Here is a 24339-nt window from a genome sequence, read left to right on the forward strand (position 1 = left end):
GTTTCTGTGTGTGATGCTTTTCCACGCTGCCTCTTTTCCTTCTCTCTGCCTTTTATTAAATCAAAGCTGCTGAAATTTATGCAGAGATTTTAGGTTTGTTCTGCTGCTAACCCCACGCGGCTCTCCCCTGAGCCCTGAGGAATGCTGCAGGTGTGACTGCAGCCAGTTTGCCTCCACAAACAAGAAAAGTTTGTTGCTTTGTGCCATTTTTGGGGAGCAGCTGGGAGCCCTGAGCACGATGGGTTTGGGTCAGACTGGTTGGAGCAGGTGCCTTGGGAAGGCAGGTGGGATTTTAGGGATTTGAGCAGCCTGGCCCCATTGGCTGCCTCTGAGCTCGAATTAGGCAGTGAATTCCTATGAATGACATTAAAAGGGTGATTTGGGGTTTTTCTCCCACAGGAGCTATGGGGAACACCCCGAGCGTGCCAGAGGAAGCTGAGGATGACAACACCTGCACAGTGAAGAGCTACCAGGTGAGCAACCCCATCCCACCTCCCCTGGCTGCTGCCAGTGCCATTTTCACCCCCTCCATGTCCTAAAAACTTGGTTCTTTGTTATTTCAGCCTCTCCCCGGGTCTCCTGACAGTGTTCAAAATGGATCTGTGGTGTTTGCTCAGAGCCCTCCCCTGGCAGTGAATGGTGAAGGTACGGACTGGGAAGGGGTTGGAAGTGCCCTGGGGCAGGTTTGGACCGAAGGAAAAATAAATATTAATGCATGGCTTTCAATTAGGGGATGAAGCCATGTTTCGGCTCTTACTTGTAAATGTGCTTCTTCAGAAGCTGGGGAGTTTAAACACAACAAAAACAAAAATAAGGAATTCTTCCCAAAGTTCTCTGGACTCCGGTTAATAGTTCTGGGGATTTGGTTTTTCCTTGCCCCCCCCCCAAAAAAAGTGATTTATGGAGGAAAGGGTTTTGTGTAGAGCATCACCAGGCAGGGGTGGTCCCTGCCAGGTTTGTGACAAACCCTGCCCAGGCTCTGGGGGAGTTCCTGGTGGAATTTGTGTCCCCAGCAAGCCTTGGGGGAATTGCTGCTACAAGGACCCCAAATTTAGGCTCTTGGAAAGGACAAAATGCAGCAGTGCAGGAGGGGGATTATGGACTCTTAGGGAGGTTTGGGGTTTCTGGGGGACACCAGGAGATGTTTTACAAGAAGAGAGCAGTTCATGTGTTGGAAAGGGATAAAAAATCCATGTCCTGATTACGTGTTCATATCCACAGGATGATAAAGTCTTAGAAACCACCCCTGAATTTTTCTATATGAACCATATTTCTGATCTTTTCAGCAGCAATTTCCAACTGAAATTATAGAAATGTAGAAATTCATGGTAGAATCCTTATCCATCTGAACATTTCTGTCTTATTCTCTCTTTTCTGGTCCTGTTTTCTCGAGCAGGGGCATTGCTTTTACTTGAAAGATACTGAGCAGTTATTTATTAACAATTAAATATATATATATATATATGGGGAAATTTTTCTGTCTTGAGTTTAATTTAAAAATAGTGATTGGCTGGGAAAAGCACCAGAAAGTGGCAGGCATTAAAGCTGCAGTGAAGTTGTTCAATCAGAATTACATTTGGCCCCTTCTGATCCTGAGCTGGGCCTTAGTGAATATTTAATGTACAGGGAAAATCCTTGCTCTCATTTTGGAGGTTGCAGCCCTTCCTGGAGAGAGCAGGTTCTGTCTCAAATCTCCAGTGAGAGCTTCATAACAAAATTCAGCTGTTTAACAAAATTTAACAAAATTCAGCTCCCCAGCTTGAATTCTAGAGAATTTAGAATAAAGCACAGCGAGTTATTCTTTCCTTGCACACTAACAAAATAAACAATCCAGACATTTCATTGTCGAGTTTAAACTGAGGGTATTTATTGAGTGGGTATTGAGGACGATTATTGAGTATAATTATTGAGGATGAACTGAGTACAGGACACTTGATGGCTGTGATGTTTGTCAGATAATCCCAGTTCAGCCCAGTTTGGGTGGGGTCAGAGGGGACTGGGTTTGCAGGTGACCACCCCAGTGTGCAGCTGCACCCTGAGCCCCACTCCCAGTGCTGCCACCTCCAAATCCAGCTGTCAGCTCCATGGCCTGGCCATTAAAAACTCGTTTCCAAGTAGTTTTGAGAAGTTTTCTCCACAAATTCAAGGGCAAATGCTCTCACCCACAGCCACGTGGCTCTTCTTGCTTTTCAGCACCTCCTGAATTCCCTGTTCACAGCTCTGAAACCCAGCCACTCTCGTGGTCACTGCAGTTTCTTTTATTTCCAGAATAATTCAAACCCAACAATTCCTCTTCGCTCTTAGAAGGAAAGAAAATACTTTATAATTCAACGCTGAGAAAAAGACTTTGTGATTTGTTGTTAAGAGAACCCACTCAGTCTGTCACAGGCACTTGAAAAATCTAAATTTAGATTAAAAGAATGAAAAGCTGGTGTGGGGACATGAAGATGGTTCTGATAACAGCTCAGAATCTCTGTTCCATGGCCCAAATTTCAGTGCCCATCCCACCATAAGTCACTTTAAGCAATTATCTACCAGCAAAACCTCTCTCTTTGTGTTTTGTTTTTTTTTTTTCTGGTGTAAGTCAGCAGAGTTCTGAGGAGGAAATAAAAGCCAGATGATTTACACTGCCTGAAGACCTAGAAAATACATGTACATTTTATTCCTCATATGCAAAATGAAGCATATGGGACTGGTTTACTTAAATAGATTATCTAATTAATGTAATTGCTAAATCAGTTTAAGTAGCAAGTTGAAAAATTAGATGTTTCTGTGTCGATGTTTCTTGGATTTTAACTTTTTTTTCCTGTTTGAAAAGCAGTTTAAATCACTGAGATACAACTGAAATCTCCATGTTTGTGCAATGTAATCCAGGTTTTGGAGAAATAAAAGTGATAGAAATTATTACTATGGAAAACATAGTTGGTAGTATTTCTAAAATGAAATACTGCAGTAAATAGCTTTTTATGGGGGGGGGGGGGTAAAGTGAGGATTTTGGGGGAGCCAGAGCTGAAAAAAAAGAAACTTTTTTGTAGGTTCAGTAATAAAAACACTCAGGTGAAGTTTCATGTCTCTGGTTTGCACTGCACAGAGCAGAAATGCAGCGGGAGAACAAAACAGAGCAGTTCTGTGTTCTGTGCGGGGCTTGGGTGGTAATTCCGTGCAGATTGAAGCAACCACCTGCTCCCAAAAAAAGGAATTACAAAGAACTTAAAAAAGATTACAAAGGAGAAAAGTTGAGTGAAGATGCAGCTCCTTTTTCCCAGAGGGTAAATCCCGTTCTGCAAATCCTGCTAGAACCCAACAGAAATCCTGACTGCAGCAGCCCCTGTGCCTGCAAGGCCTGAAATGTGGAATATTTCAGGGGTGTTTTTAGAGAATGATCATTGCTATTCTTGCTGCTGGCTCCTATCCCCCTATCTCCATTAATTAATTCCTGGAAATCTGTAGGTAAAATTAAATTAGTGAAATGAGATGATTCTTGGAGCAAAAAAATTATTTGCGTGGAATAGTGGAGTAAGATAGCAAGAGGACATTAGTGTGTTCTTTATTTTATTTTTTTTTTAAAGGCAGGGGCAATGTTTTATTTTGGATTAGTATTTGCTGCAATAATTCATTTAGGGCAGTTGTACCCACTGTGCTGGCCCGCACTGCTGGAATTCCTGGTGCCAAAATTTGCCAAAATTATCCACCAGAACCCAACAGAAATCCTGATTGCAGCAGCCCCTGTGCCTGCAAGGCCTGAAATGTGGAATATTTCAGGGGTGTTTTTAGAGAATGATCATTGCTATTCTTGCTGCTGGCTCGATCTCCTTTAATTTCAGGAAGTCTGTAGGTAAATAACAATGAAAGTTAAAGTAGTAAACAAGATGATTCTTGGTGCATAAACTTTATTTGCATGGAATAGTGGAGTAAGATAGCAAAAGGATATTAGTGTGTTCTCTATTTTTTTAAGGAAGAAGGAATGTTTTATTTTGGATTAGTACTTGCTGCAGAAATTCATTCAGGGCTCTTGTACCCTGTGCTGCCCTGCACTGCTGGAATTCCTGGTGCCAAATTTTGCCTCGTAGCCCTTAATGGTTTCTTCATGGCAATTAAAATATTTATAAAATATTTTCTCCATGATTATCTGAACACCAGCAGAGAAAAAAATGCTGTGTGGCTCTAATTCCATGGCTAAGCAAAATATTTATTTGTGGCTGGCTTGTACTCAAAACAGAGGAATGAGATGAGCTTCAAAGTCCCTTCCAACCCAAACCATTCCATGATTCTGTGATATTGCATTAACCATTGATCCTCTCTGTTTTTTTGCTTAAGTCAAGGAAAAAATATTGGTCTAATTTGCCAAATTCGAGGAAAAAGAATCTCCTTGAGTGTGCCCTTACAGGGGAGGGACTCTGTGTAGCCACAATTTCCTTTTTAACACACCCTGATGAAGGAAAGGGGAAAGAGAGACAAATCTGGAGTGTGACTGCCTTTCGTTCAAGAGTTGAAAAGCAAAGGGCCGAGCAGGAGTAGCCTGAAATGCAGCCTGTAAATTGTGTATTGATTTTCATTTCAGAGCAGCTTTTCATCTCAGTCACAGCGAGCAGCTTTGATCTGCTCAAAGACCTGGCCTAGAATTTGGGGGGTGTGCTTATCTTTTATCAATTCTGCTTCTGGATTGAGGAATAAATCTGAAAAAAAAAAAGGCACTTGCATGTCTTTAAAAACAAAAATATCACGGGCTTTTCACCCAGACACTGGAATTTCAAGGCTTTTCTCCCTCGGTTTCTGTGCCTGTTCAGCCCAGCCCAGCACTGGTGGTGGGATCTGCTCTGGCTCTGAGACTTTCCTTGGAGCAGCTGGAGCTGGCACAACACACACACACACACACACACACACAGAACCATGGCAGTGATGCTTTCCAGGGCTTCCATTCCCTCCATGATAATCAGAGATAAAAGGAGCTCCATAGGTTCACGGGCTGCTCCTTGTTCAGCTGGTTTCCTTAATGCTGAGCTTATATCCCTATTTTTATACTGAAGCCAGTTTTCTTGTTGTTCATTTGTTATCTGTTACATAAAGCAGAAGTTCAGCATCTCTTACAATTATTTTCCAGTGGATATTCTTTCTCTTTTCATTAGCTGGGGAAGGGTTTTTGATTTTTGCTTCCTTCCCAAGTTTCCAACTATAATTAGAAGTTCTTTTACAAACATTACTACAGGAGGCTCAGGAAACTACTACTAATCCTTAGTGGCCCCAGCTGAGTATTGAAATAGGTGCTGGAGCAGCTGCAATTTGTACTTTTGCTGTGCCTGTCAGGACATTGAAATTGAAACTGGTGAAACATCATGAAATATCCCAGGACGATATTGCTGGCCAAAGATTTCTGCCAGTGGAGTTACTTCCTTACAGCAGAAGAAGAATCCAGGAAATAACATTTTTATGTATGGCCAGAAACTGGGAATCTCTTTTCCAGGGAGAACAGGTTGTGCTCAGGAGCTCTGGTGCTCAAAACACAACGAGGGAGCAAAAGGCACATTAGAAATGATCCAAGGGGAGGAGTTGGGAGCCAGGTCCTGGCAGCTGTGGGGTACTGGGGACAGCTGTGGGGTGCTGGGGACAGCTGTGGGGTGCTGGGGACAGCTGTGGGATACTGGGAGCAGCTGTGGGATAGTGGGGACAGCTGTGGGGTGCTGGGGACAGCTGTGGGGTGCCAGGGGCAGCTGTGGGGTACTGGGGACAGCTGTGGCTGCTGTCACCACAGCCCTGACAGTGTCAGCTGTGCCTCTGCTGCTGGCAGATGTTGGGGTGAAGTCCCTGCAGGTGATGCTGGCACATCCCAGCACTGCAGTCCCAGCACCGGTAGGAGCTGGAGCTGCTGGAGAGGGTCCAGAGGAGGCTCCAGGATGATCCCAGGTTACTGGAGCAGCTCTGCTGGGAGAGCTGGCATCGTTCACCTGGAGAGGAGAAGCTTTGGGGTGAGCTCAGTGTGGCCTTGCAGGGCCTGAAGGAGCTGCAGGAAAGATGGAGAGAGAGTTTGGACAAGGGATGGAGGGACAGGACACAGGGAATGGCTTCAGACTGACAGAGAATGGGTTTAGATTGGATTGTAGGAAAAAAACCTTTTTTCTTAAAGAGTGCCCAGAGCAGCTGTGGCTGCCCCTGGATCCCTGGCAGTGTCCCAGGCCAGGCTGGACGCTGGGATTTGGAGCAGCCTGGGACAGTGCCATGGCAGGGCTGGGATGGGATGGTCCCCAAAGTCCCTCCCAACCCAAACCACTCCATGATCCTGGGGTTTATGGAAAATCCCACTTCCTGCTCACCAGGACCAACCTGGGCCGTGCTGCAGGGAGCAGTGGGGACACTCAGCCATGGAATTAAGGTTATGGAAAATGGAATCTCCTGGCTGGGCCCTGGGCTCTGTTCTGCTGCTGGTTGTTCCCAGGGATGTGCCCAGGATCCCTGGGTGCTGCCTCGGGAGGACAGAATCTGATGGACACAGACACATCAGCCCAGGACCTGCTGGTGTTTTGTGGGATTATCCAGAATCCGTGGGGAGGTGGGAAGCCAAAGGGTGGCTTTGAAAGCTGGGAGCTAAAATTGTTCTGTTTTCCTAATCTCAAAGAATTTCAAGCTGAAGATCTGTGCTGTGTAGAAGACATGTTTCAGTCAGGATTTTTGGTATCTGGGGTTTTCTTTTTCTTAAAGGAAAATGTGAAAGGCATAATATTGACTAGACTATTACAATTATAATTTGAAATCATTTTAACTTTGCATTGAAACTGACAATTTTCCCCGTTCAAATTCAGCAAGTCGGTTTGAGCCTGTCAGTTTTCCACGGTTATAATTAAATAGATCTAAATTCATCCTTGAAATGTGGTGATGATTGACAGGGAAATCAGATCCATATTCCAGTCCAAGTAGGGAGGAGAAGCTGAAGCTCAGGGGGAGCTGTAAGATTTACCTCTTGACAAGACCCTTTTTTATTGGGGTTTCACACCACATCATCTGTGGTTCTGCCTCCCAGCCACAAAACAGATCCAAGCAAGATTATTTTTCTTTTGTCTCTTGTTTCTTTTGTCTTGTGTAAAGCAGGAGCTGCCTTTTCCTGTCTGTGAATCCCATACCAGGGATTTTCACCTCAACTGTGTTATCAAAGCACCATTGTTTTATAAAATCATAAAATATACATCTAAATCAAAAAGGTTTTTGCACCAAGGTGTGATGGCCACATATGTACACATGGAATGATTTGTGTGAACTTTGAGGGAGGAAATGTGATTCTGAGCCACAGTTTGTGGGTAAAGAGAAGAAATATAAAATGCAAAGAGAAATGTAAGGATAAGAAACCTGGCTCGGATGTCATTTATCAGTATTCAAATCAGGTTTAAAATAATCCACAGGCAAAGGAGAAGTGCAGGTAGGAGCTGCACTGAGGAGAGCAGGCAGCAAGGAGAGGAAAAATGAATGAAATCAGTTCTGACTGCACAGAGTTTGGTGAGCCAGGAAATGGGATCAGTCCTGGTGCTCTGTTCTTTTTGTTCCTTTAGCTCTGACAGGGGGCAGGGTGATAAATTGATATATAAGCACCTCAGGTTTTACTGGGGTGGCTTTTATTGCACATCACTGATTTTAATTTGCTGTCCACTGGGCTGAGCAGTGCCAAACGGGGCTGGTAGCTGACTCTGACACTGAGAGGGGGCTGTGCAGGGGGTAAAACTTGCACTGATTTCAGGGTGCAGGGGAGCAAAATTCAGCTCTGGGGGATGAGCAGGGGGTAAAATTGTACTGATTTCAGTGATGGGTGGCAGGGGGGTAAATCATCTCTGGGGGATGAGCAGCAGCACCAGGGTCCCGAGTGTGCTCTTCCCCATCTCAGAAGCAGCTCAGCGCAGCCTGAGCACCGTGACTGCTGGTGCCCCATGGCTGGGGATCAATCCCTGTGCCCCATGGCTGGGGATCAATCCCTGTGCCCCATTCCTGGGGGATCAATCCCTGTGCCCCATGGCTGGGGGATCAATCCCTGTGCCCCATGGCTGGGGATCAATCCCTGTGCCCCATTCCTGGGGGATCAATCCCTGTGCCCCATGGCTGGGGATCAATCCCTGTGCCCCATGGCTGGGGGATCAATCCCTGTGCCCCATTCCTGGGGGATCAATCCCTGTGCCCCATGGCTGGGGGATCAATCCCTGTGCCCCATGGCTGGGGATCAATCCCTGTGCCCCATTCCTGGGGGATCAATCCCTGTGCCCCATGGCTGGGGGATCAATCCCTGTGCCCCATGGCTGGGGGATCAATCCCTGTGCCCCATTCCTGGGGGATCAATCCCTGTGCCCCATTCCTGGGGGATCAATCCCCGTGCCCCATGGCTGGGGGATCAATCCCTGTGCCCCATGGCTGGGGGATCAATCCCTGTGCCCCATGGCTGGGGGATCATTCCCTGTGCCCCATGGCTGGAGATCATTCCCTGTGCCCCATTCCTGGGGGATCAATCCCTGTGCCCCATGGCTGGAGATCATTCCCTGTGCCCCATTCCTGGGGGATAACTCCTGTCTCCCTCTGTTCCAGCGGATGCCCAGGCTCCTGCTGCCCAGGACAATGCCGCCGTTTCTCCGGCGGAGCCGAGCGGCGGGAGCGCTGCCAGGAGGGCTCTGCCAGCTGCCAGGCCCCGCTCCCTGCTCCCCGTGCCCTGGGCTGTGCCAGGGCGTGCCGAGGGGCCAGCGGCATCTCCAGCCCCTGCAGAGCCCGCTGCCGATGCCGCCGGCCTGAACAAAGCCCCGAGTGAGGCCACGGAGGGGCCCGGGGCGGCCGCGGCCCAGCAGGGCGGCCATAAAACCCCGGGCCGGGCCCCGCCGCGGGACGTGGAGCTGGCGGGGACGCCCGAGGGACGGGATGTGGGCACCCCAAAGGCCAAGCCGGTGACGCTGCTCGACAGGATCTTCAAGCTGGAGAAGGGCAAGGGCAGGACACGAGGTGACCCCCAGGAGGGAAGGCAGGGCGCGGACGTGCCCAACGGGAGCGTCGCGGCCGGCGCGCCCAACGGGGTCCCGCTGGGCAAGGCAAGTGCTTCCATAAATGATCAGTTAAGTTCGTTTTCGCCGATGAAACCGTTTGGGAATGTTGGAAGAGTGGGATGACTCCATGAAGGGTGGGAATGAATCAGTGTTGCCCTTGCAGTGGCCACAGAAACACCCCAGAGGTGTGGAAGATGAACCCGTGGCCAAGGAGTGAAGCTCTGTCTCATCACTAAACCCCCATCTCCAGTTTAATTTAATTTAATTTATAATTCCCGAAAGGTTTGGGCAGCACAGCTGTGACTGCCGGCAGGAACAGCTGCCAGCTGCAAATGAAAACAAAAATACCTGAAACTAAAACAGTTTCTTGTGCTTTAGGACCATGGACTTTGACACTGGATGGTTCTCTAAAAGTTCTTTGGTGTGTTTTGTGCATTTTAAAAATAGCCCTGCTTCTCGAGCAATAGGTGCTGGATACCCCATTCCTCAAAATAAGGAATGTTATGCAGCAATGATTTTTGTACTCCAGTTTGTTGTGATGCTTTAGTCAAGGAAAAGTGATTCATTAGAAATGGTTTTAGAGGATGAGAATGTGATATAAGAAATTATGGATCTTAACAGAATGAGCACTCTGCTCAAAGGAGTTGAAAGTTAACATGAGTTTAGATTGTCACTTCCTACTGAGTCTGATGTAAGCAAGAGTGTTATAAAATTAATTTTCAGGTAATTAATTACAGAAAAAGCCCATCCTCTGGAAGGGGGAGTTCTGTTGGAGATGAATAGGAATTGGTGATCAAATGGAAACCCTGCCTAATGTCAGGAACAGGAGGGAAAAAAACAATGTGCAAATAATTTAATGACTGGTTTTATTGGCCAATTCAGGCTTACAAATAAGATGGTGATCATTGATCCTTTGGGTAGTGTTGTACTTAACTCATGAGATACTCACTACTCACACTGCCAGCATTGCAAGTTGCCCCAAAATTCTTTTATTTTTAATGTTTGTCTTCTCTATCTTAGACCTTTTCAAATTTGAAGATCACATTTCTTGTATAAATTAACGCCTTGTCATATTTTTCTGAGGGTTCATTTTTAAGAAAAAAGAGTTTCATTTTTCAGGAGTGCTCCCACCACTGGTGTTTCAGGCAGCTCAGGATGCACATTTAAAGAATCCATAAAGGCATTCAGCACCTAAGCAGAACAGGGTAGATAATTTGAAATCAATCCTCTGTTCAGGGCACACTGGCACTTCTGTGTTCAGCCTCTTAGAATGAAGCTTTTCAACACCCCCAATTCCTGCAGATATTTTTGACTATCACACACAACAAGTCTTCCCCATGGCTTGCAGGAATTGTCTCTTTTCCCACTAAATGCCAAATTCTTATTTCTTATTTTGCTGTCACTGCAGTGACACTGCTTTCATTGACAGAGTGTGGAAGGTCACAGCTGGTGCTGCTGAAGGAATAGTGTGAAAGTCTAAAGAAAGAATGGTTTGGAGCAGTTTTAGCTAAAATTCAGAGTTAAACATTGCTGGGAGCAAGCAGTGCTGTACGAGCATGATCAGGGAGAGAAGGGAACCTGAATCATTCTCCCAGTTCTAACAGGGAAGCATTGCTCATCCAGATCAAGCTTTATTATATCAGTAACACCTGGATTTCTTATTAATTCCGACTGATTTGCAGTTCTGCTCCAGTCCCCTTGTGCCCATGCACGTCCTGGAGATCCCTGATGGGAATAACGTGAAAATCCCAGGCACTGCTGAGCTGTGGGTGCTCTTGGGTCTGTCTGGGAGTGTCTGCAGGATCCCAGCAGCTTTCTGGAACCCAGGAACATTCCTGAGGACAGGTCTGGTTATCAAAAATCCTCTACATCTCTTAGGTGTGTCCTTAAAGCTGCACCATGGACATCTCTGAGGACTCACAAGATCAGGGATCAGTGTGTAAAAAAGTGACAGATCTGCATCACAGGGAGAGGAATTTTAACCTTATGCTTGAATTTTTGTCTTTTTCTGTACTTTTGTCTTTGGCTCTTCAGATGCGAAAAGGAATATATGGTGGGGGCAGAGAGGAGTTAAGCACCTTTTCTGGGGGAAATGCATCAGCTAAACACTGCAATGTGTTGCCAAATTTAACTCGATCCCTAAAACAAAGGCTGTGGCTCTGCCTTGCGGCACAGTTGCCTTCTGTTCCCTCTGAAGTTCCAATTCTCCTGCTGGATGGGAGAATGACCAAGCCTAATTTAATTACTGTTACTGTAGTAACTACAAACTGTTACCAAATAATCATACTAAAAATCAAGATATTGCTGCCAACAGCTCCTTTTTTCTCTCTCTTTTTTTTTTTCCTTTGTGGATTATGACTTGTAGTATCTGTAAATGCTAAAAGCAAAGTTTCCCTGCACTGAGTGCCAAGACAAAACAAACAGCGTTGCTGGTGAGTAAGAGAGAGGCTCCACAGTTGTAGCTTAAGAGCTGCACAAACATTCTGTGTTTGCTGAGCCACTCTTTATTTTTGTGGTCTACAAAACTACATTCAGAGAGCAGCATAATTAAAACAAGGGCAGAATTCATGAATTCATGAAGCATTTACTATGTAAGCCAAAGAAAAGATAAATTATATGCCTGAAATGTTTCACTGAGCCATGATTCATGCAAACAAAAGTGCTGGCAGGAATACATTCTTTTGATATGTTTGGGATTTTTTTTTCCTGATGACTGAACTGAAACTACAGTATATTTAAGGTGTTTATTACCCCCAAATTTAGCTTTTCAAAGACGTGAATTGAACATTTCCATAGCATCTATTAACTCCTAATACTGATCCTCTGTTATTCCTGGGGTCTCTTTCATTATTTACCCCCAGGGCTTTGAGCAGGGAGCTGCCACAGGAGCTTTTGTGGTGATTCTGTGGTTCTGTAAACGTGATTCTGTAGGGCTGTGCGTTCTGTGTGCCTGATTTCTGTGCTGATGGCCCGAGCCTGGGCTCTTCCTGCAGGAATATTCCCATGGGAGCACAGAATGGATCACAGCCCCTCTCCAAGGGCAGATTTGAGTCCTTCTCTGTAGCCAAGGGCAGCCTCGGCTTGGGAATCACAGAGAGGGATCCTTGAGAAGGACAGGGTCATTTTTAGTGGGGAAAAAATAGAATAAAAGTGTTCTAAAGAACCTTTCCCTGTGCTGGGTGATTTAAACAGCACAATAATTGTACAGTATGGGTTTCTTTATGACACCAGTGGAAGGAATAGACTTTACATGTTTTTGAACTTCAGAGGGATCAGACGGGTGGGCAGTGCCAACAGGACACGGAGTTAAAATATACACTGGAATGGGCACATCTCTGTGAGGCTGGAGTTCAGGGATTTTGGGATGGCCCCAGTTCTCAGGATCTCCAGTGGCTTTCTCTTCAGCGTGACTTTGTCAGGGAGATGTCCTGGATCAGGCAGAGGTGCTGCAAACAGCTGTGTGCAGCTCTCTCCTGAAATGCATCCCAAAGCCAGGGCTTGGGCTCCTCCAGAATTCAAACAAGTTATTAAATCTGTTTATTTTTCTTGATAGCATCCGGCACTGAAGAGTTTGGTGGCACCAAGCACTTGGGCTGTGAAGCTGGTTTTGTTTTGCACCACATCAGCCTCCTCCTTGCCCTGCCTCAGTTGTCCCTTGAACCCCTGGAGCAGAGCCAGCATTTTCCATGGCACCAGAGCTCTGTGGATGCCACCCCTGGGCTGGCATGGCCACGCGTGTCCTGCATGGGACACATTGTTCCTGGGGCCACTCTGGGGCTGGCAGCTGCACAAAGTGCTGTGAGAGACCCTTCAGCAGCCTGCTGGGCATTCCAGCAGTGCTCTGCTGCTTCCTTGGAAAATTTGGTGGGTGGGGAATTGCACAGAAGTCCCCTCTGGCATTCCAGTGTGTGTACTTTAACTCCCTGTGTTCCCAGAGGTGGCAATGCCCACCCCATGCCCAGCTGTCCTGATCCCTCTGAAGTTTTAAAACATGTAAAGTCCATTCCTTCCACTGGTGACATAAAGAAACCCATTCTGTACAATCATTGTGCTACTTTAATCGCCCAGAGCAGGGAAAGGTTCTTTAGAATGCTTTTATTCTAATTTTTCCCACCAAAATAAGCACTGAGCTATAATGGGCTGGTTAGGGAAAAAACTCCTGATGTCACTTAGACACTCTTTGATGTCACTCTCTCCTGCACACTTTTGACTTTTGTTGAGTTTACCTGTGCAGGCACAAGGTAAAAGTGGCCAAAATGGAAGGTAAATTCAGTGTGAGACGTGCCAAACTCTCCAAAACTAATTCAAGAACTTTTTTTATAGAACCAGAACCTTGTCCAGGTGTCTAATCAGAAAACAAGTACTTCAATATTGCATGTGAGCACTGGAAAACTTTCTGGTGCTCTGGGAACTGTAATTCCATGAAGAGAAAAGGCAGCTCCATCTGGCTAAGGGGAATTACTTTGATTTGTTGCCTTTTTCCTTCTTGTAATGTGTGTCATGTTCATGTTTGAGAGATAAAAATGATTCCTGGAGTGGCAAACTAGCCAAAATCAGAAGCCATCTTTGTATGGTGCACTCAGCTGGCAGAGGCCAAAATCTCAGCAATTACTCCCATTTTTCACAAGTTCAGCCTTGAAAAGATAAAAGTGGAGTTTGGGACTCGCCCTGTGCTTGTTGTGGCTGAAAAGAGCGTTCCCCCAAGCAGCAGCAAGTGCTGAATCTCTGAGGAACCAGGGGAAGGAGAGGGATAAATGCTGGATTGTTCTGAGCCCGTGGGCTGGGCAGGAATGGTTGGAATTGCTGTTGTGACTCTGAGCAAGTCACAAAAGTCACTTCTGCATTCCGCTGGCAATCGGGCAAGCTGGCACCGAGCAATCTCTGCCCCCTTGTATTTTTTAGGAGATAGATGAGTGCACCCAAAAGGAGCTCGGGCAGGACTCTGCAGGTGAAGAGGGCCCGGCTGCTGCAGCACCTGGCAGGGCACAGGTAGAGCAGGACAGAGCCCAGGCGGCTGCAGGACAGGGCTCAGTCATGAGCTTCCTCAGAACACTGGTGAGTCCTTTCCTTTCCTTTCCTTTCCTTTCCTTTCCTTTCCTTTCCTTTCCTTTCCTTTCCTTTCCTTTCCTTTCCTTTCCTTTCCTTTCCTTTCCTTTCCTTTCCTTTCCTTTCCTTTCCTTTCCTTTCCTTTCCTTTCCTTTCCTTTCCTTTCCTTTCCTTTCCTTTCCTTTCCTTTCCTTTCCTTTCCTTTCCTTTCCTTTCCTTTCCTTTCCTTTCCTTTCCTTTCCTTTCCTTTCCTTCCCTTCCCTTCCCTTCCCTTCCCTTCCCTTCCCTTCCCTTCCCTTCCCTTCCCTTCCCTTCCCTTCCCTTCCCTTCCCTTCCCTTCCCTTCCCTTCCCTTCCCTTCCCTTCCCTTCCCTTCCCTTCCCTTCCCTTCCCTTCCCTTCCCTTCCCTTCCCTTCCCTTCCCTTCCCCACAGATACTCACAATCTTTAACTGTCTCAAAGATTTTCTATTTAATTTCTATCCTCTAAAAGTTCATTTTTATTAATTGATTATAAGCTTGAATAGTAAATATTCAATCCAAGTGTTTTTCATTTTAGCCATCACGTTGTTCTCAAGGAATATTTGTATTAAAAATTTCCCCACTTGAGGGAAGCAGTATTTGTATTTACCTGCTGATTTCAAACTTATCTTTTGGATCCTTTGAAAGGCTGGGTTCAGTGACTCTTTTTTTTCTCAAATTCTTTTAAGGTCTCCCCAAGCAAAGCTGAAGCCAAAAGTGATTCTGAAGACAAGGTAGGCAGTTCCTGGTTCACTGGTCATTAGGTGTTTTTCACACAGAGATTTCCTCTTCATTTTGTTGGGTTTTTTCCCCGACTGATGCCATTATTTAAAGTTATTTCAAGTATTTTTCCACTGGATAAATTGAAAAGGAAGAGACTAAACAGTGCAGTTCTTAATATCATCTATTACAATCAAAATCTCTGGTGTTTTCTGCGAGCTTGGTGATGATAGGTGACACTTTTGGTTATTTCTCTGACTTGTCCTTGATCTAAAATTTCAGTGAAAACTTTGAGTCCACAAAAATGTTCCGTTTGCTCATAGAACAGTTTTCTTTGTGCCTTGAAAAAATTTTATTAAGAAACAAGGAATAAAACCCTAAGAATGGATGTGCTCTTTCCATGTAGATATTAACCAAAATCACAACATTTTGGGGTTTTCTCCTTTTTTTTATTATTTTGTCCTATTCAGTGGTCAGTCTTTGCAGCACTCTTGGTGAGTACATTGAGGATCAACCTGAAAATTATTCTTAATAATTCTGAATAACTCTGAAAATCATCAGATGGGGTCTCAGGGAGATTTGAGTTCTTCCCAGAGATGGAGAACCATCCGGTTTGGATGGAAATAATCCGGTTTGGATGGAAATTATCCAGTTTGGATGGAAACAATCTGGTTTGGGTGGAACTAACCCCATTTCCATCCCTGACTCTGTCACCTGCCCCTGTGCCAGGTGACTGCTGCTGTAATTGGGACACAAATATTCTGGGTGGGTTTGCTTTGCTGGCACACCTGGCAGGGCAAACAAATCCAGGTGACTTGCAGGATGTGCAAACTGCTTCCAGGAGATTAAGTGGGAGTTCTCTTTACTGGGAATTCCTTTATCTGATATGGCATTTGTACTTGAATAAAAAGGAAATTAGGTGTATCAGCTTCCAGGTAGAAAAACTGCAGATTTTTTTGCTGGTAGGAAATAGTGTTTGGGGTCTTTACCTCAAAAAACAATTTAAGTGTGTTAAAGGTAAAGCTTTGACACGTGAAGTTTTCCCAAGTTCCCAATTTTGCCATGAGAATTAGCAAGGAATAATCCTTCATCCTCCTCCATGCCAGGTAATCAAAGGCATCTTCCTGCTTTAAAGCCTGAGACCTTGAACAGTTAATTAATTAATTAATTTCAAGGACATTAATGCAAGCTTGAAATATTTTAGGCAGTGCATATAATGAATATTCACACTGCCCTTTTCCTAAATAATGCATTATATAAAATGTTTTAAAGTCCCTATTATGCTGCAATAAAAAGACTGAAGGTTCCTCCAAAGATTTATATATTTGTCTGCTTTAAAATTAAAAATCCTAATCACTTCTTCATGAGTTGAAAAGACAGAAGTTTGTGGGATTTAGGTTTCAGTTTAGTGGAGACTTTAGAGGGAAAGTCATGGTTTAATCTGGAATCAGGTGGATTGCCTTGGCTTTTATTTCACTGCTCATGTAAAGAAAACTCTGAGGAGAGCTGAGAAATCACTCAGAAAAACAAACAAACAAACAAAAAAACCCCCACAATTTGTCCAAGGCTAAAAGGGAATATTTTCCTTTAATCCCACGTGTGTGAGTGATTGAATAATGTCTTTGATAACACAAATATCTGATAAATAACACGCTCACCTGCACCTGCTGTTGTGCACAAGGGCTCCAAGGTGGAGAAGGGCCCTGGGGGACAGGCTGGCCCGAAGGCAGCGGCAGAATCCCCCTCCAAAGGAGCCAAGAAAAAGAAGGCAGAGAGCCCCAGGCTGGGCCACAGCACCTTTAGCAAACTCTTTAGGCACAAGGTCGGTATGAAGCTCCAGGAGGAGCAGAACCCTGAGAGATCACAGCTGGCTCCTGGCAGAGAGGGAAAGGGGAGCTCCCCAACATCTGGGCAGATGTGCAGAGCTCTGGAAATCCCTGGAGAGCATTTCTGTGCCAGGGGGGATGGAAACCATCCTGACCTGCAGTGTTCCCCCCCTGCAGGATCTGCACATCCTGACCTGCAGTGTTCTTCTGCAGGATCTGCACATCCTGAACCTGCAGTGTTCTTCCTCTGCAGGATCTGCACATCCTGAACCTGCAGTGTTCTTCCTCTGCAGGATCTGCACATCCTGACCTGCAGTGTTCTTCCCCTGCAGGATCTGCACATCCTGACCTGCAGTGTTCTTCCTCTGCAGGATCTGCACATCCTGACCTGCAGTGTTCCCCTGCAGGATCTGCACATCCTGAACCTGCAGTGTTCCCCTGCAGGATCTGCACATCCTGAACCTGCAGTGATCCCCCCCTGCAGGATCTGCACATCCTGAACCTGCAGTGATCCCCCCCTGCAGGATCTGCACATCCTGAACCTGCAGTGTTCTTCTGCAGGATCTGCACATCCTGAACCTGCAGTGTTCTTCCTCTGCAGGATCTGCACATCCTGAACCTGCAGTGTTCCCCTGCAGGATCTGCACATCCTGACCTGCAGTGTTCCCCTGCAGGATCTGCACATCCTGAACCTGCAGTGATCCCCCCCTGCAGGATCTGCACATCCTGAACCTGCAGTGTTCTTCCTCTGCAGGATCTGCACATCCTGAACCTGCAGTGTTCTTCCTCTGCAGGATCTGCACATCCTGACCTGCAGTGTTCCCCTGCAGGATCTGCACATCCTGACCTGCAGTGTTCCCCTGCAGGATCTGCACATCCTGACCTGCAGTGTTCTTCCTCTGCAGGATCTGGACATCCTGACCTGCAGTGTTCCCCCCCTGCAGGATCTGCACATCCTGACCTGCAGTGTTCTTCCCCTGCAGGATCTGCACATCCTGAACCTGCAGTGTTCTTCTGCAGGATCTGCACATCCTGAACCTGCAGTGTTCTTCCCCTGCAGGATCTGCACATCCTGAACCTGCAGTGTTCTTCCCCTGCAGGATCTGCACATCCTGACCTGCAGTGTTCCCCTGCAGGATCTGCACATCCTGAACCTGCAGTGTTCTTCTGCAGGATCTGCACATCCTGACCTGCAGTGTTCTTCCCCTGCAGGATCTGCACATCCTGAACCTGCAGTGTTCCTCTCGTTGGGCCCTCTGTGAGCTCGGGGTTCTGCAGCAATTCCTGCAACGATCCCTGCAAAGATTCCTGCAACAGTTCCTGCAACCGTTCCTATAACAATTCCTGGAGCAATTCCTGCAGCAGTTCCTATAACAATTCCTGCAGCAGTTCCTATAACAATTCCTGCATCAGTTCTTGCAGCAGTTCCTGCAGCAATCCCTGGAACAATTCCTGGAGCAATTCCTATAACAGTTCCTATAACAATTCCTGTAACGATTCTTGCAGAGATTCCTTCCCCGTTACTAACACGGATTAAACCTCCCCAGCCACTAGAAACCAAACTAAAATCAGAGGTGCTGACAAACAATGAATTGTGTAGAGGTGAGCAGAGCCTGAAAGCAGGGGGGTTTGGGAGCTGAGCCCAGCCACAGTTCAGGTTGATGTCATTAATGTACACCAGAACTTGCCTAAAATTGGCATTTTGGGGCATCTGATAGAGCACAGAGGAGGCTGGAACATGGAATTTCCTGCAGAAATAGGGATTTCTCCCTGCATACAAGAAAATTAATTTATTTTAGTTCTACTTTAGTTTGAAGTGGAAAAAAAGTCTGGATTCGATGAGTAAAAAGTGCTTAAAATGCACAGTCAAGCAAATGGCTGTTTCAGAGGGCATGAGCTTTTATATTAAAACCCAAAAATCACCAAAAGCTTTTGGTCTCAGGCTCTATATTTGGGGATTTCTGCATTCTCTGAAGATAATCATGGCAGGGAAGCAGAGAATTGCAGCCTTTTAGCCCAGAGAATGCAGGAGCAGAGACCCTTCCAGTGGAGGAGGAACATAATTAATCTTTAATTCTCCCTCCAGACACCCACGTGGAATTTCTGGTGAGTAGGGGGCTTTATAATCAAGGCCATAGGTCATTCTGTAATACATTTTAAATCCAATGCCTCATTTTTGAGGGGAAAAAAAAAAGTCATATGCATATTACTGAAGTAAGAATAATATTCCAAATTAATAAAGCGTGCAGTTCTTGCACTTAAATTTGAGATCCCAATGTCATTTCTTAATAAAATTAAAATATTAATTACTTGTTCATAATGAGTTAAGGCTTCCTGGTAAAAACCAAACCTGGCTGGCAATTTTTAAGATTCAGTTCCAACAATTAATCTTGCAATAAGTTGTAGTGAGAAAATTCCCTGGAATATTGACTGGAAGTTTCAGGAGTTTTTTGTCTGGAATGACAACACTTATCTTGAAGGAATGCAACAGCAGTAAATTTTTACACCAGTAAAATCCTTCTTAAAAAATATAATTTTAAAAATATCTTTTTCTTGTTTCTACGTTTATTTTCACAGTTTTCTTCCCACATCCAAAACACAGAAGCAGGAACTGAGATATTATTTATGACCTATTAGAAATCAAGAATAGGGATTAAAATACTGCAAACAATTCGCTTGTAATGCTGATAAAAAGTGGGAATCCAGCTCAGAGCAGGGATGTGACAGGCAGGCCCTGGAGTTACCACTTCTAGTAAAAAAAAAAAAATACAAACAATTTAAAATATCATTTATATCTTTAAATTTGCAATGCTTTCCGTGCTGTATGAATTGGATGAAGAGATGACCAATTCCTTTAGCTGAAACTATTATTTTAATAGATATATTAGTGTTTAAACACTTCTGTCTCCTCTGACAGTGCTTTCTCTGCAAAATACACTTCTCTGCCGAAAACCAGCTTACATTGGCTGTGAGTTAACAAAAACATTGTTTTTCAGGCTCCTGTGTCACAAAATCGTGACTTCAAAGCAGCTTGTGATGCTCTTCCTATCCATGCACATTGGCCCTGCATTCCATGCTAATTTTGCAGTGTAACTCTGCTGATTGATGGGATTTTCCCTTGGAAGAGAAGGGAGAATCCCTCATTTCCAGCACTGATGCTGAAACCAGCCCATGGCATCCTCACCCTTGTTCTCACCTCTTGTTCTGGATGTTGTTTGTCAGAGCTGACCACAAAAAAAAAAAAAAAAAAAAAAAAAAAAAAAAAAAAAAAAAAGTTCTTGGCTCCTGCAAAATAACTCCCCTGCAAAATATTCTGTCAAGAACTTCCCACAGTCTGTGCCAGGCTGCTGGATGATTTTTTTATTTTTATTCAGCTCAGGTAATTCTTAGTGTGAGCTGTGCTGGGTGAGGGGTAACAGATGGGGGGTAACATCCCTGGCCAAGGAGGAATTTAACAGGATCCTCCTGGGTTTGTGATGAAATCAGGAGTCCCATCACAGAATGTTCTTGCAGAAGGAAATCCCACCTCATGCCCAAAAAGAGGAGAGGATGGGTGGAACCAACCTCCTGCCCGAGCTGCACAGCCAGGGCTGTTCCTTGCCTGGGTTTCCAGGATTTCGTGTGCCGGCTGTGTTTTGGATCCCAGAAATCCAAGCCTCCTTCTGGAAGGTGATGGGAACACATCCCTGATGATGGTGTGGGATTCCCATGTGGAAAACACCCAGCTCTGGTGTCCCTGAGCACTGCAAGCTCAGACATGGAAAAATCTGTTCATACCTTTAAATTCTCTGTGCTGGCTTACCTGAGCTGAATGGGAGCGTGAATAGGGGAATACATATATCAATATACATATTTGTAAAGAACAAGTTGAGGACTCCAGGCACGGAGAACGCAGCACCAGGCTGGTGCAGGTACAAGGGTGGGACCTGCCGTTCCCTCCAGCAGCCTCCACTTTCCCAAGGATCAGCTTCCATGGCTGCAGGAGCCAGGGCTTGCACGCACATTCACTAAAAATGAAATAATTGGTGGCACAGACAATTCCTGGCCTGTGGAGCTGCAGTGCTGCCGTTGCCTCAGACAGACTCATCTTTGTGTTTTGTTTCCCTTCAGGCTGCAAAAGAAACCCAGCAGACAACCAACACCAAAGTGAGTAGCGGGGGTGGAATCATCTGCGATGTGGGAAAAGGGGAATTCTCACCGGCACGTTGGGTCTCTGAGCGCTCTCATTTCTTTATCTGTGCTCTGGGTTTGCTGTGTCTTCTGCTTCCTCTGCTCAAGGAAGGGCAGGGACGGAAGGCAGGATGCAGCCGAGTGGGTGGGGTGGTGCTCACCTGCCCCAGGTGATGCCCGAGCGTGCTGGATTTATTCTCCGCAATATCCACGCGGTTTTTATTCCCAGAGCCCTGAGCAGCCTCCTGTCACCTGTGTGAAAGCAGACAGAAATGTCCCTCCCTCCCAAGAGCCACCGGCCAAGCAGAACCCGAAAGCACCCGAGGCCGCGGCCCCTGCACAGGCAGTGACCACCGAATCCCCCCGGGAGGCCACCAAGGACAAGGGCTCGGCCACCCCCCTGCCCCTGAGCAAGCTCTTCTGGAAAAAGGTACTGCAGCTGGGAGCTGGGCAGTCCTGCAGGGACTGGAATTAATTCCAAGGTGCAGCAAAGCAGCCAAGTTCCTGCGCGTTCAACAGCAGCATGAAGTGATCTGTGGTGCTTTCCTGGTTTTTATGGAATCAGGAATGCTGTTTTCTTCTGTTCAGTATGCCCTAGAGATCGCAGTGTTCTTTATCATTAGTAGAGATAAAGCTCTAAAACCTCATTTCGTTTCTTTGCTTTAAATATCTGAAAAGCTGGGATCAGGTGGGTGTGTTCTTGCCAACAGAAAATGTTCTGTGACAGAGCAGAGCAGTCTTTAATTTGGGGTCGAAGTTTGCCTTGGAAGATACATTGTTCCTCAGGTTCAATAGTGATTTTAACTAAATTTAGGGCTAACTCTAAAACCAAAGTTCCTGTTTCCACTGTCTTTATGGTTTAGAAGGTGAAGTTTATTCATTCTTAATTTCATTTCATACCAGGGCTGTATGAAACTGTACTGAGTCACTGGATGCTGAATAACTGCTTTTCTGAGCTTCCTCTCAAACTCAAATCCCAGAAATTTGCTGCTTCCAAACACCCAGATGCCCCTGAGTGGCTGCTGCTCCTGCAGCTTCTTTAGCTGTTTTTTTTTTTCCCACTGGAGCTGCAGTGGGAATATTAGATATTCCAAATATCCAATATTTAAAATAAATTAATTATTTGGATATTTTATTTATGTTAAAAAAAAAAGAAAAGAGAGATGAGATATTTAGATATTTACAGAGCAAACACGCTTGAAAATAATGAAAGCTTCAAGCATTTGCCACTTGGGACTGAATTTCTCAGGGAACTGAATGAATCAGGTGCTTGGAATGAGAGGAAAGTTGGGAAGAGGGAGAGGGAAGTTTTTTTCTGCAACTGTTGTTGTTACAGAAACCTCCTTTTCTGATCTGGCTTATTTGAAAAAGCCAGGATTTAAATTTATTTGGGAAGCAGGATGTGTGCTGAACACATGAAATAAAGGAATGAAGAGGCCTACTGGCAGGCTGCTGGGTGTAGTTTCAGTGTAAAACAGCAATAAATCTGGTCTGAAACCAGAAATTTCATAATGAATTATGAAGGTCTTTGGGAAAAAAAAGATAAAACACGCAAGAAGGGAAAATTTTTCTTGCAGAAAAATAGTGAAGATCACTCCTGTGGGGGAGAATTCAGTGGTGATGGTTAGTTTAAAATACTAATCTGATAAGCTTTTGGTAAGATTTCAAAATTTGATTTTGAAATTTTAACCCAAATTAATAATAGATGTCTTTTACTACTGTATAATGCAGGCTCTGCCCACAGCAGCTCCCCAAACCTCAGAGTTAAAATAGGGCCCCGAGCACCTCAAACCCTGTGAAAATCTTCAGCTCTGGGGTCTCTCACACCTCAGGGTAGCAACCTTGGACCAAAATTATTTTTCACTGCTGTTGGTTGATAATGCTGGGTTTAATTTTCCCTGCATCACCCTCAGCTCTTTATGTCAGGGCATAGAAAGTTTTGTAGGGAGTTCTCTACCACTCCAAGCAGATTTTGTTGCAGAAATATTAAGGGCTGATTAAAGCAGTTACACGAATGCACTGAATTGCAATAGCCTGTGAAATCTGAACTTTGTCAGATGAGCTCCTTTCTGCTTACTTAGAACTTCTTGGGTCTGGGATCATGCTGAGACCAAATGTTTTTGCAGAAATTCCCTCCAGAAAACTGCGGTAGAGAACTCAATTTGGTCCTAAAAATTAAAAAAAAAAAAAAAAAGCTCTGCGTGTTTGAGCATTGAATCCCTTACCTGTAAAAGGTTGATGTTGCTTTACTGAGTTTTCTTGGCAGGGAATAATATTTTATATTTTATTTGGTGAAAGACCCCAGTGATCCAGTCAGCTCAAAACAAAATAAAATGAGGAGAGGCAACAAACCTCAAACTCCTCTTGGTTTGAAGATTCTGTGGGGTGTTCTGTAGTGAATTTATCTTTTTCTGGCACATTCAATGCACTGTCCTGTTGCTAGAAAAGAGAATCCAAGCTCAAATAGGTGGAGAATTCAGAGACAGGAGCAGCTTTGCTTTTGAACTCGCAGACAGCAGCCACAACGCTCACTAGATCCAGGATTCAGCTCCAGCTTCTCTTTGCAGGCAGTCTCTTAAATATCCATCTTCTGATGAGCTTTCACTTCAAAGTGCAGCTAATGAAGTGCCTGTCAGCACGTGGCAGTTAATGCTGCTGCTCTGCCTGCAGATGAATAAATATGGAAAGGGAAAATGAAAAATTCCTTATTCAGCTTCTCAGCTGGCAGCCCCTTTGTATTTGCCCCATTTCCTGATCAGTTTTCATGAGAATTTTCAGAACTGCTACTCAAATATTTGCTGTGCCAGCGTTTTTGGTTTGTTGGGGTTTTTTTATTTTTTTTTTCCCCCCAGAAGGAATACTAATAGGGAATTACAGTGGGCAATTTCCAATATTTGTGTTGGAAAGCTGCTTTCAAGGCCTCGTAGAGATCTGATCAGGGCAGAGAAACATGATGCTTCACATTTATCTGATCAAAGCAGGCCAGGCCAGGGTGGAAGGTGATCAAGGCAGAGTTATTTAGACTGCTCTGGGATCTGTCTTTAAAAGCAGATGTGTTTGCTGAAAAATCTTGAATTTTAAGCAGCTCTCGCCGTGCAACTGCAGGAAAATCATGTTCTTTTTACTGATGTGCAAACAGCAAACTGGTTAATTACTGGGTGAAGCAGAATCCCAGAATGGTTTGGGTTGGAGGGACCTTGGAGAGCCCATGCAGTGTCACCCCTGCCATGGCAGGGACACCTTCCACTAATCCCCAGTGTCCATCCTGGCCTTGGACACTTCCAGGGATCCAGGGGCAGCCACAGCTGCTCTGGGAAACTGTGCCAGGCCTCAGCACCATCACAGGGAAGAATTTCTTGTGTACATCCAACCCAGATTTCCCTTCTTTCAGTGTGAAGCCATTCCCCCTTGTCCTGCAGAAGAATTTCCTGAAGAAATGTGTAAGAAATCCCTGATACTTTACACAGCTCAGACTCTGAATAGCTGACTAAGCCTAATTTAAGTGGGCAGTGCTTTCTGGAGGTTGGCATTTGCTCCAGGGTGCTTTTGTTGGTTGTGCC

At 45.3% G+C, this 24339-nt stretch overlaps 1 protein-coding gene across 1 annotated transcript in view; it reads left to right on the top strand.

Annotated features, from left to right (window-relative positions):
* Nucleotides 1-401: 401 nt before the first annotated feature.
* Nucleotides 402-24339, top strand: part of BCAS1 (brain enriched myelin associated protein 1) — a 35500-nt gene continuing 11562 nt past the window's right edge. Inside the window, exons 1-8 of the mRNA XM_062505081.1 lie at nucleotides 402-473; nucleotides 564-645; nucleotides 8554-9044; nucleotides 13902-14054; nucleotides 14753-14797; nucleotides 16465-16605; nucleotides 20720-20755; nucleotides 21009-21209. Coding sequence (XP_062361065.1) covers nucleotides 405-473; nucleotides 564-645; nucleotides 8554-9044; nucleotides 13902-14054; nucleotides 14753-14797; nucleotides 16465-16605; nucleotides 20720-20755; nucleotides 21009-21209 — 1218 coding nt within the window. The 5' untranslated portion in view covers nucleotides 402-404. The remainder of the gene's footprint in view (nucleotides 474-563; nucleotides 646-8553; nucleotides 9045-13901; nucleotides 14055-14752; nucleotides 14798-16464; nucleotides 16606-20719; nucleotides 20756-21008; nucleotides 21210-24339) is intronic.

Source organism: Cinclus cinclus, chromosome 18 (genome assembly GCF_963662255.1).
Source record: "Cinclus cinclus chromosome 18, bCinCin1.1, whole genome shotgun sequence".
Classification (NCBI taxonomy): domain Eukaryota; kingdom Metazoa; phylum Chordata; class Aves; order Passeriformes; family Cinclidae; genus Cinclus; species Cinclus cinclus.